The following is an 18,385-nucleotide window of genomic DNA, read 5'->3' as shown; positions in this document are numbered from 1 at the left end:
CATTTTCAAAACAGTACTATCAGAAGGCAAAAATATAAATATTATGTGGGTTCCAGGTCATAGTGGCATAAACCATAATGAACATGTTGATAAATTAGCAAAAAAGGGCAGTTATAGAAGGAATAGAGCTAAAAAATTCATTTATTCCCCATGAAGATTTTAAAAATCTCAGAAAGAGATATTATAAAGAAAAAGTAAATAATCAACTAATATCAACAAACAAAGCCATTTGGTACAAACACATTTTAGACATCACTAAGCCCAACCCATGGTTTAAACACATAAAATGGAAAAAGAAATGACATAGTAAATATTAATAGAATGAGATTTGGACATGCTAACATTCAACAGTAAATTATACAAAATAAAGAAATATTTTACACCCCTCTGCCTTAAATGCAACATGGGAACTGAGGAAACAATAGACCATATCATCATAGATTGTCCCCAATATGAACATGCTAGAGTAGAATTAATAAAATCAAACAGACATTTCAAGATAAAACACATCCAGTGAAAGACATTTTGCAAACTAACAACACAGACATTTACAGAAAATTATGCGACTTTTTGAACATAATACAAAAACATTTATAAAACACAAGAACATTTATGTATACCTATTCACTGGGATTCTTCATCCGTGGTCGTCCCCTTTCGGGTTAGAAATGTCATATAGACCCATGACGAGAAGACTCCTTTTAACCTCTATCATACTTTTAACTTCCCTACATCCCACTTTTACTAATATTATACTCTAACATGAACATACATTTATGTAACTAATATTTTAAATGTAATTTTTTCAGATGTAAAAGAAAAAGAATGACCTTCAACCACAGAAGAAATTTTAATTATAAAAACTCAGTGGACAACGGGGCTAAATGACAAAGTCATAGCCTTTAAAGAAAAAAAAAAAAAAAAAAAAAAAAAAAAAAAAGCTGAATCTGAATTTCTAGACAAGAAAGTTAAGCTCAGAAGTAACTGAATGGTTGTTACAAGTTATGTTTATTTCTGTCAAACCGTTATTTCATTTTGGATTTTTGTTGTGCTTTCACTCTTCAGAGCTTAGATTTTAGAGCTCGATTCTTGTTACAGCATTTTGTTTTTATCATTTTATTTGTACTACTGAAGATTAACCTTAAACAATTGCATTCAAGAAATTTTGTATTAAGTAATATTTCTGGAAGCAGTTCTAGAATTTATTAAGATGGAAGACTTAGTTACTACAATTACTAAAACTTTTATTTCTTCAGAGGAGGTTGTTAACCTAAGAAAAAGCCTATTTAAGTATAATGGATTGACTGAAGTATCAGCCAGAGACAAGAGAAGAGCACGGTTATTGGAAGACTACAAATTGTAAGTAGCTTAACCCCAAGGTGATATTCTCCTTCTTTATGATTCTAATCTAGGCTAATTTTGAATTTTTTACCACTACTTTGATTTTTAGAATTTTAGTTTTAAGATATTCTGTAAAACATTTTGAGAATTGTAATTTTGATAATGGTGAAAAAAATATTGGGTAGGGTACAATAAGCGGACCCGGTTTTTTATCGAAATTGGCAAACGATATTACTTAATCATAACCATCTAACTTATATAACCAATCGATACTGAACAATTATTTTGAACAATTAACTTAAATAATCTATATCAACAGCTGTAAAAACTTTCAAATAATATCTACACGTAAGATAATATTTCAATTTTACATAATAATTAACATTGTTTATCAAAAATGGCATTCAGTTTTAGAAAACTACACAACATTGCCTTATAAAAGATATAAGACATGTTTTTTGTGGCTTCAACATGTTGGACTAGTACTGAAAAATCTATTATGTGAAATTTGTGGGAAAGAAACAAATGTAACTGTTAGAGGAGCAAATATGGTCTTCTTCAGTTGTTATAAAAGAAGGTAATGGTGGACATAATATAGCCTAGTAAAAATGCACTAAATAATAGTTTCTTTGAAGGATCAAAGTTTGAAGTGCGCAATATTGTGAGATGTATGCGAATATTAGGTATCGATGATTATATTCTTCAAAATACAAAAACCGGTTCCGCTTATCTCGTACCCTACCTAAAGTATTTGTAACTCATAGTGTACCCCTAAGTATGAAAAGAATGATCGTTCAAGTACTAAATGAAAGAACAATCTATTCAATATTCACCTTTGAAATTACAATTTTCAATTTGTTTATCTTTTCCTATTTATAAATAGGCTAGCTAGTACTTTTTAAAATCCATATTTTTTGCCTATTTCCATGTAATTACCAGTTACGGTGGGTAGGGTACGATAAGCGGACCCGGTTTTTTATATCGAAATTGGCAAACGATATTACTTAATCACAACCATCGATATAATCTATCGATACTGATTAATTATTTTAAACATCACTTAAAAAACCTATATCAACAGCTGTAAACACTTTCAAATAATACACGTACGGTAATATTTAAATTTTACATATAAGTAACATTTATTATTAAAATTAGCAGTCAATTTTAGAAAACTACACGACATTGTTTTGAAAGATGATGACATGTTTTAGTGACTTCAACATTTTGGACTCATACTGAAAAGCCCATTATGTGAAATTTGTGGGAAAGAAACAACTGTAACTGTGAGAGGAACAAATGTGGTCGTCTCCAGTTTTCATAATATTGGTTATAATAATTTTTTTGATCACTGTAAATATTAAAATTCATATTAAAATTTAAAACTTATGATTTTTATTGAGGACTATAGATACTTTTATATCGATTGATAGTCTAGGATTTGGGATGCGAATATTAGGTATCGATGATTACATTCTTCGATATAAAAAGACCGGGTCCGCTTATCGTACCCTACCCGTTACGGTAATTGTGAAAGTAACGGCCAGAACTAATTAGAATCATCCTACTGAACAAAACAATATAAGGTTTCACAGGGTGGAATAACGGAAGTTGTAAAACATAAAAATGAAACTACTTTTCACGTGCAGAGCAATATTTCCATGTTAAACATTCACGTCGGGCATCACGTGACCTTTTGTAACCGTGATTCAACCTCGTTATGACATCATTGGCCGAGTGCCCCCGGCGAGTGCTGCCTGCGCTGATGTCAACGATAGAAAAATATCCCACAAGATAAGATAGTACCTATCAGTAAAATATCATATTCTAGAGGGGCTAATCAGGAATATAAATTGAAAAGTAATGCAAAGAAATTTATCTTAAGTGTAAAAAACTTAATAAATCAAGTAAAACCACAATATTAATATATAAATAGACAGTAATAGAGAGCACTTAAACCATTAAAAGGAAATAATCTCATTTCGGTCAAAGCGTAAACTCTTAACATGCCCGACAAAACACTCTGACACACACACGATTCATTACGATTCATCGAATTAGTGGATGGTTGACAAGCACTCACTTGATCTCAACTACAGTACACGGATATCTTATGAAGCATTGGACTAGAGCCCTGAAGTGCTCAGATAACAGATACGCTATCCTGGCCGCAGATAACATTAAGGTACACCGAAACAAAACACACAGCACACAAACAGAACATTAAAATATTAAAAACTTAACTATTTATGAATATACTCCCTAAAACCATGTTATTTGTCATTTGCACCCCCTAAAACCATATATATTTTTGTTCAGGAGGATGAGTAGAATAATAGTAGTTAATAATGTCAAATTTGTGATTTGCTGGGTCGGCCTTTAACTCATAGATACCCTAGTTAGATACAATGTAACGGGAAAGGCATTAAATCCATGGTAAAAGTTAACGCCTAGACTGGCAAAATACGAGTTTTGCATTATTAACCAATTGCTATTATTCCCCTGAACAAAACAATATACAGTAAGTTTTCAATACACCTGACATAAGTGCGTCCAACCACCATTCTTGGTGTTGCACCACGCTGATGGCAATATATGAAAAACATTCCTTGAGGTAGTAGGCCTACCTATTAGTAAAAAAAAATTCTGAATCATCTGATCACGATTGTCTTTGGCCATTACTACTTTATAGGAAACTAGCGGACCCGGCGCGCTTCGCTGCGCATTTCAATAAGTTTCCCGCGGCTTCGCACGCAATTTCCCGTTGAAAACAGTACACTATATTCACTTATTCATTTTCTATCACATTCTAAACATTGCTGAGATAATTGATAGTCGTTCCTTCGTGAGCTTCTTGGGCGCATTATGAAGGTATGTACCACATTCCTGATACTTCTGTCAAAAAAAAAACAACTAAGGTTGATTTTATAACATTCTTTATATTTGTAGCCAACGTAAGATAGTAATTATGATATCTGCATTGCTCTTCTGATCAAGCATGAGCATGGTTTATATTAAATAAATATTGCAGTTAAAGGTGAATTTTTACGTCAAATTTGAATTGTATTATCTGGATAGTAAAGTCTATGTTTAACAGTGATTGCAGAAACAGTTTAAACAAAATTTGTCGTTTCTCTTAAGCTTACTCTATGCTTTAAAACTATAAGTGTAGTAATTAAATTATATATAAATATATTTTTTGTCGCATTATATATGTTTACAAAGAACAGCTGATTAAAAATTTGAAAAGACTCTTTCACTTAATAACATATGTTTGCTGCAATGCATTTCTTACGGGTATTTCTGTAACCAGTGGGGCGGAATCCTGAATCGGGAAAGGGATAAAAAGTATCCTATAACCTTCTACAGATCAAGACGAACAAATTAAAAAAAAAAATTAGGCGAATCCGTCCAGCCGTTTGTGAGTGATGCTGTTACACACGAACAGTTTCATTTTTATACAATAGATGAACTTGAAGAAACAAACAAATATTGTAAACTCACTCAACTAAAACTTGCTTCTACCTTGCAAGAAAAGTAATTCTACTTTTAATGTTCAAAAATTTATTATTATTATCTCAGAAAAATTAGTTGTTTTAATTTTTAAGTGTGCAGGAATATATTATATGATTCTCTAATCATTTTCAAATATTCCACAATTTTTAGAAACATCACTAAATTGTTCTTTCTTAAAATATCATGAAGTGCGTAGGGGGTTTCTGGTTTTCAGTTCCCCAATGTATATTCTTAGAACATTCAAGTTTTAATTTGTAATTATTTATTTTTGTGATTAGTGATTTCCATGTATACTAATTTACTCTGACATCTCTCTTAAAATCATATAGTTATGAGTTGGGAAAATATAAACATAATCTTACACAAACTCACGACCTATAAATATAAATTAAACAGAAAACTAAAATCAATAAACAATTATGTTATAAACAGTGTTTACATCAGCTGTTGTTCACACCAGCCGGTATATTTAAAACAGCTGATTAACAAAACAGCTGATAGTGTTTCAAAGCTTACTATATGTGACTACAATTTGTTATTCACCAATGGCATTTCTTATGAAAATTTCGTCAACTGTATAGGCCAGTGGGGCAGAGCCCAGGTAATTTTTGTCATATCTGGTATTTCCACACTGTCCTTGATACTCAATCTTTAAAATAAATCTCGTAAATCTATCCTATTTTCTTCACAGCTTAAGACATTTTTTGTACTTGAGAGGTAATATTTGAACACAACTCTTCATTGTATAGTAAGGTAGTTTTTCTCCAAAGCTTAATACCTACTTTAGAAGCCTTTTGTTTTTATTCTAACTTTGTTTAGGAAGAGAGATGCAATTCTGAATGAAAAACGTGGCCTCATAGAAGATAACTTCAGTGACAATGAAGATTGGATGGATTGGGAAGATGTAAGTGATAAACTATCTTAATAGTTGAAGGTTTGAAATTTAATCCTTTTTATTGGGAACATAGTTTTTAATAAAAAAGGCAAGCAGCTACCAGTAACAGTACATTAGTTTGTAAATCCTCAACCATACTGAACGGTTGATACAAATTTTTCAGTACAGACAGATTCTAGTTATTTAAATAGTATAATCATCTGTGTGACAAGACATGATGTCACTCTGAAAACATTTAGATACCAGCAGATAGTGCATACTACAAAAAAGTTATCAAATTCTTATTTGTTTGTCAGAGGGCATATTTGTTTTTGATAATGAGTCATCCTCACAATGACCAAGACACAACTATCAGTGAAGAAATGGATATACACTATTTTCTTCAGGAATATGGGACTGGTAAAGGCAAGCTGGAGGGAAAATGAACTACCACTGCAAGTTGGTACATTGAATAATGCTTGTCAGATGTTCTTCAGGACCAGATGTTTCTCCAGGATTTAATTTAGCACTATGACAATGCCTCTTCTAATATTGCTGCAAAAGTTCTTGATCAAAAATGGTAATAAAACATTAATATAAGTACCCTCCTTATTCACCCGATCTTTCTATGTGAAACATCTGGTTATTCTTCAATCTGAAAGAACATTTTTTTAGTTTTTCTTTTCTTTTGACGCCAAAATTGATGGTAAAATTCATAAATATTTTTAATCCATTCCAAAATAAAATTCATAAATATTTTTAATCCATTCCAAAAATTGAATGGCTGGGTGCTTTTAATGAATGTAAAATCCAATTTCAAAAGCAGATTGATGCTGAAGGAAATTACTTTGAACAAGTCTAACGTTTGGTAAGTCTAGCATATAAACTTCATATATCTCAACAATTTCAGAGTGACACTTATATTAGGTGGTTTAACGTAGCAGAAGAAAACATTACAAACTTGATTTCACTTAAGAGTTGTCAATATGATTTTCACTTGTAAACATGTCAGCTAATGAACATGTATATTCCTCAAAAGAACTGTGAGTTATATTTAGAATAATAAACATGATCACTTCTTCAATGATAAATGTTTTGTTTTTGTCTGAGCGATAAGTCTAAAAGACCCTATACTTAGCCATAAAAGAACCTTTGTGGTTCACTTTCAACTCTTGAATTTTAGGGTTCTATAGCGATATTGAATTTTAAGGTTCTATAACGATGTTGAATTTATCGAGATTTGTGGGTTTCTGTACCCTTATTTTCTTTATACCCAAGATATAAGCTCGAAAACACCTTTTTCTTGTTTTTAAAAATATTAGGGTAGTTCAGCCATATGTGCTCCACTGATTCTTCTGCTTTTTCCCTGAGTCTGCATTCATTAGTCTGGCTTAGTTCCATCTTGATTAAATGTTTCCGAAGAGGCCATGTCCTGTTAGCATTCCGAGTTCCATTTCTTAATGCCTAAATAAGTATTAGGCTTAAATAAGTGTTACTGAAATCTGATGTAGGTTCTATGATATAGGATATAGTATCATGTCATTACTTTTGTACATATTACCCAAATTTTTTAGCTTTAACTTTGTATTGTCGACAAAAATATTATCTGGCAACTGGAAACTGTTGCTGCAAGTTTCTGTCGGACTTACCTGTATGTTGAGAAAAGTAGAGTATGACATTCTAGTTAAAAATCTTTTTCTTTTCAGAGAGTTGAGGTTGACCAGTACTGCACAGGAGAACTATATGCTATTAGTGTGACTTATAACTGGAGTGAAATTATTCATTCTTGTCAACTACAGGACATCCAGGATGAGTTAATAAAATGGCAGTTTTTTCTAGGTCTGTAGGAGAATCTCATTCTTAGTCACCTTTTATTGACCTTTTGGTAAATTTCTATTAGCAGTTAATCCATGAACAGTTTGGTTTCAGACTAGGCGTACCAACTGTCGATGTTATGCTTATTTTTATTTATTATTTCTGACTTCAATAGTAGGAAACATCTGATTGGACTTATCTTTGACAAAAGTCGAACCTTTGACTAGGTCAATCACAAACTTTTATTGCATAAGCTTAACTTAAGTCATATTGACAATTTATTGCCAGACGGGTGGGATATGTGGATAGAAAAGTCCTGCTTGCAGTGTATTATGGATGCATATTTTCCTATATGTCGTATGCTGTGACGACCTTTAGAGCACTGTATTTGAGAAGTATATTTGTGGTGCCGAGGTTATTCTGAAGAATATTGGTGAAATATAGATCCTTACATTTTGAGTGAGAATATTGTATGTGACATTCACCACAGCTTTAAAATAACCTCAAATTAATCTACCAGTGTGATTCTAATTGTTCGATTGTTTTGAGCCTTTTCTAAGGTATCACACATGTGTCCATAGCATTAAATAACATACGTTTTTGTTATGTTTCGAATACAACGGAACTGAAAATGTTCCCATTCATTGTAATTTCGAGTCAGTATTTATAAAATAAAACTAAGTTTTAAGATAAACATATGAATGACATTCTACACATTAAGCAGCTATGGTGGGAAGGGCCGACCCAATACGAATGTTGAGATTAGCTCCACTGGGGCTAAACTGAACATTCGCAATGAATGACATGTTTACTTTTCTTGGACAGCTGTGTACACTTGTTATAAGTGTGAACAATCTAGTTACCAGATCAAGGGTAAAAATAACACTTTTTAAACAATTAGTACTTGTAATTGGACGGGTAGTGAAGTTGTTATTTCAGTTTAGATTTACAAAGCTGTGATGTTATTACATACAAAATAATACTGAATTGATAAAAAAGTGTATGCATCTCATAGATTGTGTGGGCCTACTTCTCGTGGTATTTATTGAAACAAATTGGTGTACAGACCAATCAGCTTGTTGTTTTTGTCCTTGCAAGTAGAACACACTTAGGAAGTGTACTTTTTCTTCTGTTGTTCAACTCGACAAATTTTGCATGGAAATCATATGGCTGATGTATGATATCACTAATAATCAAGACCTACAGAACAAGTGTCTCATATATGCGGCAGACATCGCCATGGAATGTTCCAAAATGACCAGGGCTTCAAATACTTATTAAAAAAAACTTTGCATGACAGAACACTGAATTTGTGCTGTCTGTGTGTAGAATCCACCCACAACATGTTTGCAATGCTTAGTCTATATGTACAACAAATCTTTAACATTAATACTTGTTTTCATCAGTTGCTTACAAGTCAAGGGTTCTTTCTCACTTAACAATAAGCACTGGATCGTCAATATAACACTTTATTCCTCTTTCTTCTGCAGAAAAGCTCAGAAGACTTTCTTCTTTCTCAGGAAATCATCCACCGCCAAGGTCCGTACAAAGGGGAACATTACCCATCCTTGAGGCCATAATAACTTGGTGTCTGTTCTACATAGTTGTGTTGAAATAGACACATTGTGTAACTTGTTATGTGCCTGTTTATTTATGTTTTTTACTTTGAAGGAGTTAAGACTGCTGGCCCTGTATGACTTTTCCTGAGAAGAATCTCAACAGCACTAACATATTCCTCTACTAAAACATTCGGTGTCCTCCAGATCTTCAAAATGTAGCTACATGCATAGCTACTCCTTAAGAGGCTATAGATTGTCTTGAATAATATCAGAACCCCTCTTATGGTAGGGCCGGAAAAAACACACCAATCCCTGGTGATTTAAAGGGCTTGAAAGATGTAAAACCTTTCAAGAATTATTAAATGTACCATTCAATGTGGTTTATGTAGTATAAAAAACTTGCTTTTTAGAGCTGTAGTTAAATTTTCTAAGCGGATAGTTAATACATTTTATCTGCAGCAAACAAGTCCTGGATAGCCATAGATTGTTGCCGTTTTTACTAATGTATTGCCATAATAATTAATTTCTCTCAATTTATTTTTGTTTATAGAAGAAAAGAAAATTAAGTCTAGAGCTACAATTAAATTTTTTTTAAATATTCTATTTTGAGGTTGACATAATAATCTTTTTTTTGGAAGACAGTCCTTGGACCCTAAGATCAACTCAAGGCTTTTTAGCTTTTTAATACTCCACATTTTTGCTAACGGTGAGTATTACTGCTCATTCTGATGATGTTCTGATACTGTGTACAGACAAGGCGCAAAGAAGACCGGAGAGGATATTATAGAGAGAACTGCAGAGGACAGCTGATGTTGTCTGAGTGGTTATTAGACCGGCCATGTGACATTGAGAAAGCCTGGACTGTGGTCGTGTGTCCAGAGGGACAGCGCACGCTCGTCATTGCCAACAAGGTAACTTAACTCAATATTAGCTGAGTTATTGATAAGTATTAATTAAAATTATACTGTTCTTATTTTACAAAATTTATAAGAATTCACGTGTTAAACCAGATACGATACCTAAAATAAGTGTTACAGTATTTCAAATTAAACTTAAGAATGAAACTTGTGTTGTAAAATAAAGAAAATAAATATGGGAATAGCCTCCATGGGTAGGAATGGACAAAGGAAACAAAATTTTTTTTTCCTTTTCGTATTAGTGGTTAATTTTGTGTTAGAGAAAATAAATTAACAATGGCATTGAAATTGAATGTACAATTTAAAATATTATTTCTGGCACAGTTGAATAAAAATAGATTTAATGTGTGGCTGTAATCTTAAAATATCAAACTGAAGCTGCATTAGTAGTTTTGAGGGTTAATTTAGACAATATTAATAGTATGAGCAATCTTTAAGGTAGGCATTTTTAAAAGTTATAAACACTTAAGTGGTTTCTAAAAATTTAGTTTTCAAAATACTTTTTTTTACTGAATAACATTGATAATAATGCTCTATGAATGTAAATGCTTATCAAATTTGATCACTTAAATTTATAGTTTGTTATGCGAAATGACTGGGATAAAAAATGTTTCTCTAATTAATATAGTTGGCTTTCATGATGAAACGTAAAATGGAATTAATAATAGCTGCTATATACAGGATGTCCATTTCACCATATGAATATGGGTCTCTGATACTCAGTTTCCCATCTGTCTGTCTGTGTGTGCTTTTTATAAAATAATTGATATCTTCAAGACAATAAGTTAAATTATACCAAATTTGGCTCAAATGTTTACAATAACAAGATCAGTTACTGAAAATAATATATTGAAATTATCTTTAGTACTTTCAAAATGGCGGCCATTAAAACTAAAAAACCAGCAATTTTTCTCAATAATTTTTTTTCTTTTTGTTTTTCCTTCCTGAGGGAAAAGGACAGTTTTTCCCCACGCTTAGTCCTAAAAGGATCTTTGCCCCTCTCTTACTTTAATTTTGTGCTCTCTAAGTCCGAGACTTTTGCAAAAACCAATTAGATTTAAGAGCTCCTGTTCTCTAATGTCCTTGGGGCTGAGGAGATATGCTCCCAGGTATCTTTTCCGAATTTCTACGATGGCAGGACAATCTAACCAAATGTGCTCCGCTGACTCCTCCTCCTCTCCACAGAGTCTACATTCGTTACTCTGGCTAAGGCCTACCTTCATAAGGTGCTTCCTTAGAGGGCCATGTCCTGTCAACTTTCCTAATATCAGTCTTATATCCTCCTTATTCTTCTGGTCTAGGAGAGCTGTCCACCCTTTAACGTAAGGAGAGATAAACAATTTGGATAGTCTTAATCCTTAGGCTCTACTCCAATTATTGTGTCTTGTCCTCTTTTCCCAATCTTTGACCAGAGCTTTAATGTTGGATAAGGCTATCCCACAACCTGGCTCAGGCCCCACCATTGTGGATTCCGCTTCCTTTTTGGCGAGGATGTCTGCTTTTTCATTCCCATGAATACCTTTATGACCCGGTACCCAACCGAGTGTTACTCTGTTATTCATTGCCAGCTCTGCTAGAGCATTCTTGCATTCCCAGACCGCTTTTGAATCAAATGAACAGGTATCAAGTGCCTTCAGTGCAGCCTGACTATCAGAAAGTATTAGGTATGTTAATCCTTTTGTCCTCATTTGTATGAGTCTTCTGGAACATGAGTCTATTGCCATGACCTCCACCTGAAAAACCGTGGCATGTCTTCCTAGGGGCACACACAGCCATGTCAACTCCAGGTCCGTGTATTCCATATCCTGCCCTAGAGTCAAGACGTGAACCATCAGTGTAAAACTTCAGGACTCCTTTTGTAGGGTAGGCCTCCTTTTTAATCCATTTCTCCCTACTTCCGATAGAGACCATATAATGGTTTGTCAAAGGAGTATTTCTTAACCATTGCGTCTGACACTTTGGTTAGCATTTCAACCTCAGGAAATTTTTGCAATATTTTCATGTGGCCTTTTAAGGAGGTAGCATTTATTACCTTTGTTCCTAGAAGCTTCATTGCACTTGTAGCAGCTGTTCTCACCACCCTCAGAGGAGTGTATCCCAGGACCGCTTCAATTGCTAGTGTTGGGCTGGAGCTCATCGCTTCCGTGATGCTTAAGCAAGCTAGCCTTTGAAGACTCTGTAGCCTTTTAGCAGCTGTTGTTTGTTCTAATTTCGGCCACCACACTAAGGCAGCATTTGTGACTATTGGTTTTATTATGGTTTCGTAAATCCAATATATCATTTTGGGTTTAAGTCCCCATTTAAATCCAAAAAGTCTCTTACAGGCCCCAAGGGCCATTGTTGCTTTGGATATCCTGTTTTCAATATGGGAGTTACAAGTGAGTTTTTCATCCAGGATTAAACTCAGGTATTTCACTTCTTTTGTTTGGTTGATGCTGATTCCCTCCAGAACAGGTTGTGTTAGCTAGAACTTTTTTTTCCTGGTAAAGGTAATCATATTTGTTTTAGATGGGTTGATCCGTAGTCCTTCCCCATGACACCAGTTGCTTACGAGGTTTAGTTCTTTTTGTATGAGGCGTTCAAGCATGCCTTTCTCAACAATTACAAGAATAGCAGTTTTTAGAGGATTTTATCACAAGTCTAATGAAACAAAAATTATTTAAATCGAATATTAACCCTTTGAGTGCCATGGCGTCGCTAATTTTGATGCTTCGAAAAGTGCATAAAGTGCCAGCGTCGCCAATTTTGATGTTACGTATTTTGATAATATTTTATATAGTACAAAGTTATTTTGACCAAATAACCAGATAGCTGCAATCTATAGGTTCCAAACTATCGATAAATACGAGTATTACGATGTTTTCTTTCTTCATTGGTCTGTGAAACATGTGTCCTTTGTGATGATTTTTCTTCCAGTCACATGACATGGCGGTAGAGTATTGTGTTGCGCATCAGCCATTACTTTTGTTTATGTGCCGGTAACCAAGCGTTTCTATAAATATGAACTAAAATAGTTAGTTATACAGTGTTTAGCCATATTTGTTCCCGTATAAGTAATGCAGTGACTGAGTTGTGTTCAAACGAAATGCGTTACTTTCAGTTTAAAAGAAAGTGAGTAAAAATAGTGTGTTTGTTTATATTTTTAGACTTTTATTTAGAAATGAGTAGGTCTAATGAAAACATTGCCGACGACGACGATTGTCTTTTACAAATGTTGAATGAAAGTGTTACTTCTTGCATCTTTTATTAGCAGTAGGCTGGGTGGTTCAGTCGATATTGGAGAGGTTAGTGAGAGCGACGTGGAACTATCAGAAGACTGATTTAGAAAGTTTGAGTGGTTATGATGACAACACTGATGCAGATAAGGGCTATGAACATTCTTCGGCTGATTCCAACTCTTCATTTAGAACCAGAGGTAGGCTAGAAATAGCTATATCTACTCCTATAGCTAAAAAAAGACTGACCATTATTACGCCTCAGACTACTCAGTAGCAGTGAATTAGCCACATCTGACGAGTTGGAAGAAGAGTCAATCCTGGATGAAATTGATGATTCTCATGATGAGAATAATCCTACTGATGAAGAACAGCTACCTTCTGAATGGGAGGAAGTGGGGCCTGATGACGACTTTCCTCTTGGCTATGTTATTTACAGAGAACTTGCAGAGCCTAAACATATGCCAAATCCCCAGTCTGGCCCAATGGCTTATTTTTATTTGTTATTTACAAACTTATTGTTTACAAGCTTAGTCAGAGAAACTAACAGATATGCTGACCAGTGTATTTCAAAGGGCATGTATGTACTAAGACAATTCCAGAATAAATGTATGGCTACCTGTCACTATCAATGAAATGAAGGCATTCATTTTGACAATTTTGAACATGGGTATAGTACGGTTGCCAACAATTTTTAGCTACTGGTCCACATGTCCCTCCATAAACCAAACTTGGTTCAGACAGATGTTTTCACGGAACCAATTTCAGCTAATCCTGAAATTTTTTCATATGGTGAACAATGAAGTTTTAGACAGGCAACCATATGATCCCTGCGCAAAATGTTACACAATTGTTCAGCATGCAAATGTTTTATTTAGACACCATTACACTGCACACCAGCAAATTTCAGTAGATGAATCTCTAATTGGTACTAAGTCCAGAACAATTTTGAAGCAGTATCTCCCGGTAATAAAAACATCACCAGTGGGGAATCAAGGTTTGGATGCTATGTGATTCTGTTGTAAATTACTGTTTGGGGTTTTTGTCTACAAAGGAGCATGTCACGATGACCCACAAGAAAAGAAAGAGATGAAGGAACTAGGAACAGGTTTGTAAAAAAACTGCTGACACTCTGTAACTACATAAACAAAGGATACCATGTTTTTGTGGACAATTTTTTTCCTCACTGTCTTTAGCAGACTACTTATACAGTGTTGGGACTTATTTCACTGGAACTGTATGGTCAAATCGGAAAGGTATGCCAGAACACTACAGCAAGACAAGATTAGCAGTAGGTGTTACCAAATTTGTGAAGAAAGGACATATTTTCTACTTTGTGGTCATCGAGACAAGAAATCAGAAAAAACAAGTTTTGCTATTGTCAACTTCTTCAAAGGCAACAACTTCAGAAATTCTTAAAAGGATGAGAAATCAACAAGAACCACAACTGATTGCTAAGCCAGATGTCATAATTGATTATAATAAATATATGGGAGGCGTTGATACATCAGATATGATGTTGTACACCTACCTCGATGAAAGGAACACTCTAAAATATTGGAAGAAGGTTACCTTCAATATTATGAATAGAATGCTTCTCAACTCCTACATATTGTATGCTGAGCATAAAAAAAATCAAACAATCAAAAATCAATGAATCGCCTAAAATACATTCAAACCATTGTTTCGGAGATTGGAAATGAATGGATTAAAATAAAAATCAATGCCCCCCACATGACAATGGACTTTCTTCATCAAAGGACACATTTGGAATAAAGCAGTTGCCTGGGAAAATGCTTCGCCTCTGCAAGGAGTGCAGCACTGAAAACACCAAACATCCCACTGCCTATGTTTGTGTTAAGTGTGAAAAAGGTGTACATCCCAAGTGCCTCAGCAGACACAAATGCAAAATATACATGTGGAACCTTTTACAGTGTGAATAATATTGTATATATAAACAATTGTTGTATATATATAATTGTTATTGTTCCTTTTTATAACTTTTTATAATAGTGTTGTTTTGGTTTTACGAAGTTGCTGACACCTACGAAAGAAATGTAAGTCAGTTATTTGTCTCTAGATTTACTTATCATATTGTTTTGTGTTATCTTGATCTTTTAGTTTATGTATTGTGAAATCTGCACTATAACTATGTCATATCTAAACTCTGAAAAATGGAGTACGATTTAAAAAATGGCAGTACCAAGCAGCATTTTGTTATAAATATAATGCTATGTTTGTTCATATTATAGAATCACATATTATGCATGAATATTATTTAGAATTTCATGGCCTTTCTCATGGTATACCTTTAAAAAATATAATATAAATATGTAAACAACAAAATGTACTTCAAACATTTTATTTTATAAACAGTTTGGGATTTTTTAATATTTGTCCAAAGAAATATTGGTAGTTTTTTTATTTTAAAACTCATTAAATTAAGTTCATTCATGTGTAACAATTTATTTCAAAAACCATGAAAATCAAATACTTAGCTTTTGTGCAATAATGTTTTTTCTAAATGCTTGTAATTTGAAGTAAAACGACACTTTCCGTTGAATTATCATATATGTTTCATTTTGACAATAAAACAATGTTATAACCTATTAAATTAGTTTAGATTTGTACAATCTTTTCCATTGTATAAAAAAAAAATCTTAAAAAATACCATATACACTCAATTTAGGTTAAAACTTAACTTTTTTTTAAAAAGCAAAAAACAAAATTTTTGTAAAAACTGAAATTTTTATATTTTTTAAAAACAAATTTTGTTTTTAATTATATGTCTCATATACTTCATTTCATTAGAAACAAAAACAACACCAAAATGATCAAAATCTGTTGGATAGTTATTTTACTACAGCTTTTCTCCTAAAAACTTGCAAATATGGGAAAACAGCCTGGTACTTTATGCATATGACACGGGGAAAATGCCCGTGGCACTCAAAGGGTTAAATAACTGATTTACAGTTTTTTTAACAGGTATTTACTGTGACTAGACATGACCCACATTGATAGCTGCTGTTTATTCAGTTTTGTATTGTTGGCTATTCACTGAGAACCTCAATGTGGGCAATGTCTTATGGTGGTCTTATATTTGTCTTAACCTGAGCAATAATGTGGTACCTTGTATAAAAGGCAAAGCCCTCACTTACTCACTCATTACCAATTCTTCAACTTTTCATTATCCTAGAAAGTAAAAATTTGTCACACGTATGGATCATGACTTAAATAGAAAATAAAAGCGTTCTCATAAAGATCAAACATCCATAGGCGTTGAATGAGGTTGCAACCAACAGAAGACCTATATTTTTATTTTGCACTTCTCGTTGCCCTAGAAAGATATCTAACACATACGTCATATGGTCTTAATAGACAAAGTAAGATTGAAAAAGGGTTGCAACCCCTAAACAATGTATATATTCCTGTTTTCCAATGTCCTACAAAAATAAAATGTCACAAAGAAAAGATAAAGTACTTCTTATATTGTTTAAGAATTATGATTATTCTACTTTTAACATAAATGGTGAATAACTATGATGAAATTAAGATATATAAAATGAATTATGAATTATATAATTTAACATAAACACTTATGATGGTATACAAGAAAGAAAGTACATGGTTTTTGTTTTTGATCGAAGTAGACATTTTAGACCCATTTACATACACTTTCTTGATCGGGACAACAACAAAAATGCTACAACCCTGAAAAGTTTTTTCATCAGAAATAGATTACAAGGGTAGACGCATCTTATACTACATCTTTTAAGTGCTTTCACACTAAGAAAACTACGGATTTCAAATTTGGAATTAATGCACACTGGTCTAAACTTAATAATTCGTGTTGTGTTTGTTGGAGCTGTTCAAGCAAATACTATGGAACATTGAAAATAATGGCTTACTGCTAGTATTAAATACAATGATACCGGGTTTGATTATAATCAGTTATAATAGTTGTAAATGTATTTACATATTGCAGCAATGTTATTGTAAATTTCTAAAAACTTTGTACGACTGCTGTCTTAAAATATTTTGAGACATTAAAAAACATATATAAGAAATAAAGTTTTAACCCTTTCAGTGCCAGACATGTTTTGGAATGTTAGTAAGTAATGCCAAAGGTATTTTTGCAGGTGTTATCAAAAAATGCTGGTGATATTTTTTTAACATTTTGCATACTGTTATTATAAAATGTCATAACTTTGTTAATTACTGGTGAATTTTTATAATTTTTGTTTTTTTGTGTACAATAATGTGTATATTGACACTAAAAATACCCAAAATTATTATACTACCAGAAGCACAAAGGATAACGATACTACAATCTAAAAAATTATTTTTCTTTTTAATTTTTTAGGTTTGACTGCAAATAATTATAAAAAAAATTCTCACACTTAGTAAAGTCAATCGCACTATAAGAACACTTTATTTTGAACATATCCACTAATTTTTATAAAACTATCACCCAGAATAAAAATATAGCACTTTTTTAACACCACTCACCTTTTTATGAGGAACTAAAAAGCGTATCTTGATCAGCAAATGTCTATTTCCTTCACTGATTTTACTACTTTTCTTATGACTGGTAGCCATACTAATAATAGTATAATACTGTGGGATAGAACAATAAATAATAGGCCTAACATGATTTTGGCTATTTACAAATATGTACATGATAAAAGAAAAATATCAGTTACAAAGTTGTAATTTAGGTACTCTTCCTCCACTACTCACATAAGAGTATTTTCACTCAGTGGGGACCTTGAAACATTCATAATACTTCACTACACGCCTAAATTACACACATACACTATTTGGCTATATTATAATTATAAACTGCGGAGCCATTCGTACTTCCACACGACTCCTATGCCGACACAGTCACGAAGACAATAGTCAAGGAACCTATTTTTTTAGAGACTCCTACAATTGTACTAATCCAGACCTGGGAAAATATAGAAACAAAAAGCGCTCTTTCAGGAACGCTATCTTTCAGCGCCAGAACAAGATGACAGATGCAACAAACCAATGACCAATGAATGCAAATTTTCTAAATAAAAATTCCATCTGGCTGCTACACCAAAACGCCCAATTCGCAACCAACAAGCTTGATAAATTGCAACTTGTCTGTGAAGAACAGAA

General features: G+C 33.0%; 1 protein-coding gene across 1 annotated transcript in view; it reads left to right on the top strand.

Annotated features, from left to right (window-relative positions):
* The first annotated feature begins 943 nt into the window (after positions 1–943).
* LOC124354630 (snurportin-1) overlaps positions 944–18,385 on the top strand; it is a 29,361-nt gene continuing 11,919 nt past the window's right edge. The window contains exons 1-3 of the mRNA XM_046805245.1: positions 944–1,359; positions 5,677–5,761; positions 9,858–10,016. Coding sequence (XP_046661201.1) covers positions 1,211–1,359; positions 5,677–5,761; positions 9,858–10,016 — 393 coding nt within the window. The 5' untranslated portion in view covers positions 944–1,210. The remainder of the gene's footprint in view (positions 1,360–5,676; positions 5,762–9,857; positions 10,017–18,385) is intronic.

This window comes from Homalodisca vitripennis, chromosome 2 (assembly GCF_021130785.1).
Source record: "Homalodisca vitripennis isolate AUS2020 chromosome 2, UT_GWSS_2.1, whole genome shotgun sequence".
NCBI lineage: Eukaryota > Metazoa > Arthropoda > Insecta > Hemiptera > Cicadellidae > Homalodisca > Homalodisca vitripennis.
This window is presented reverse-complemented; position numbering and strand designations above follow the sequence as displayed.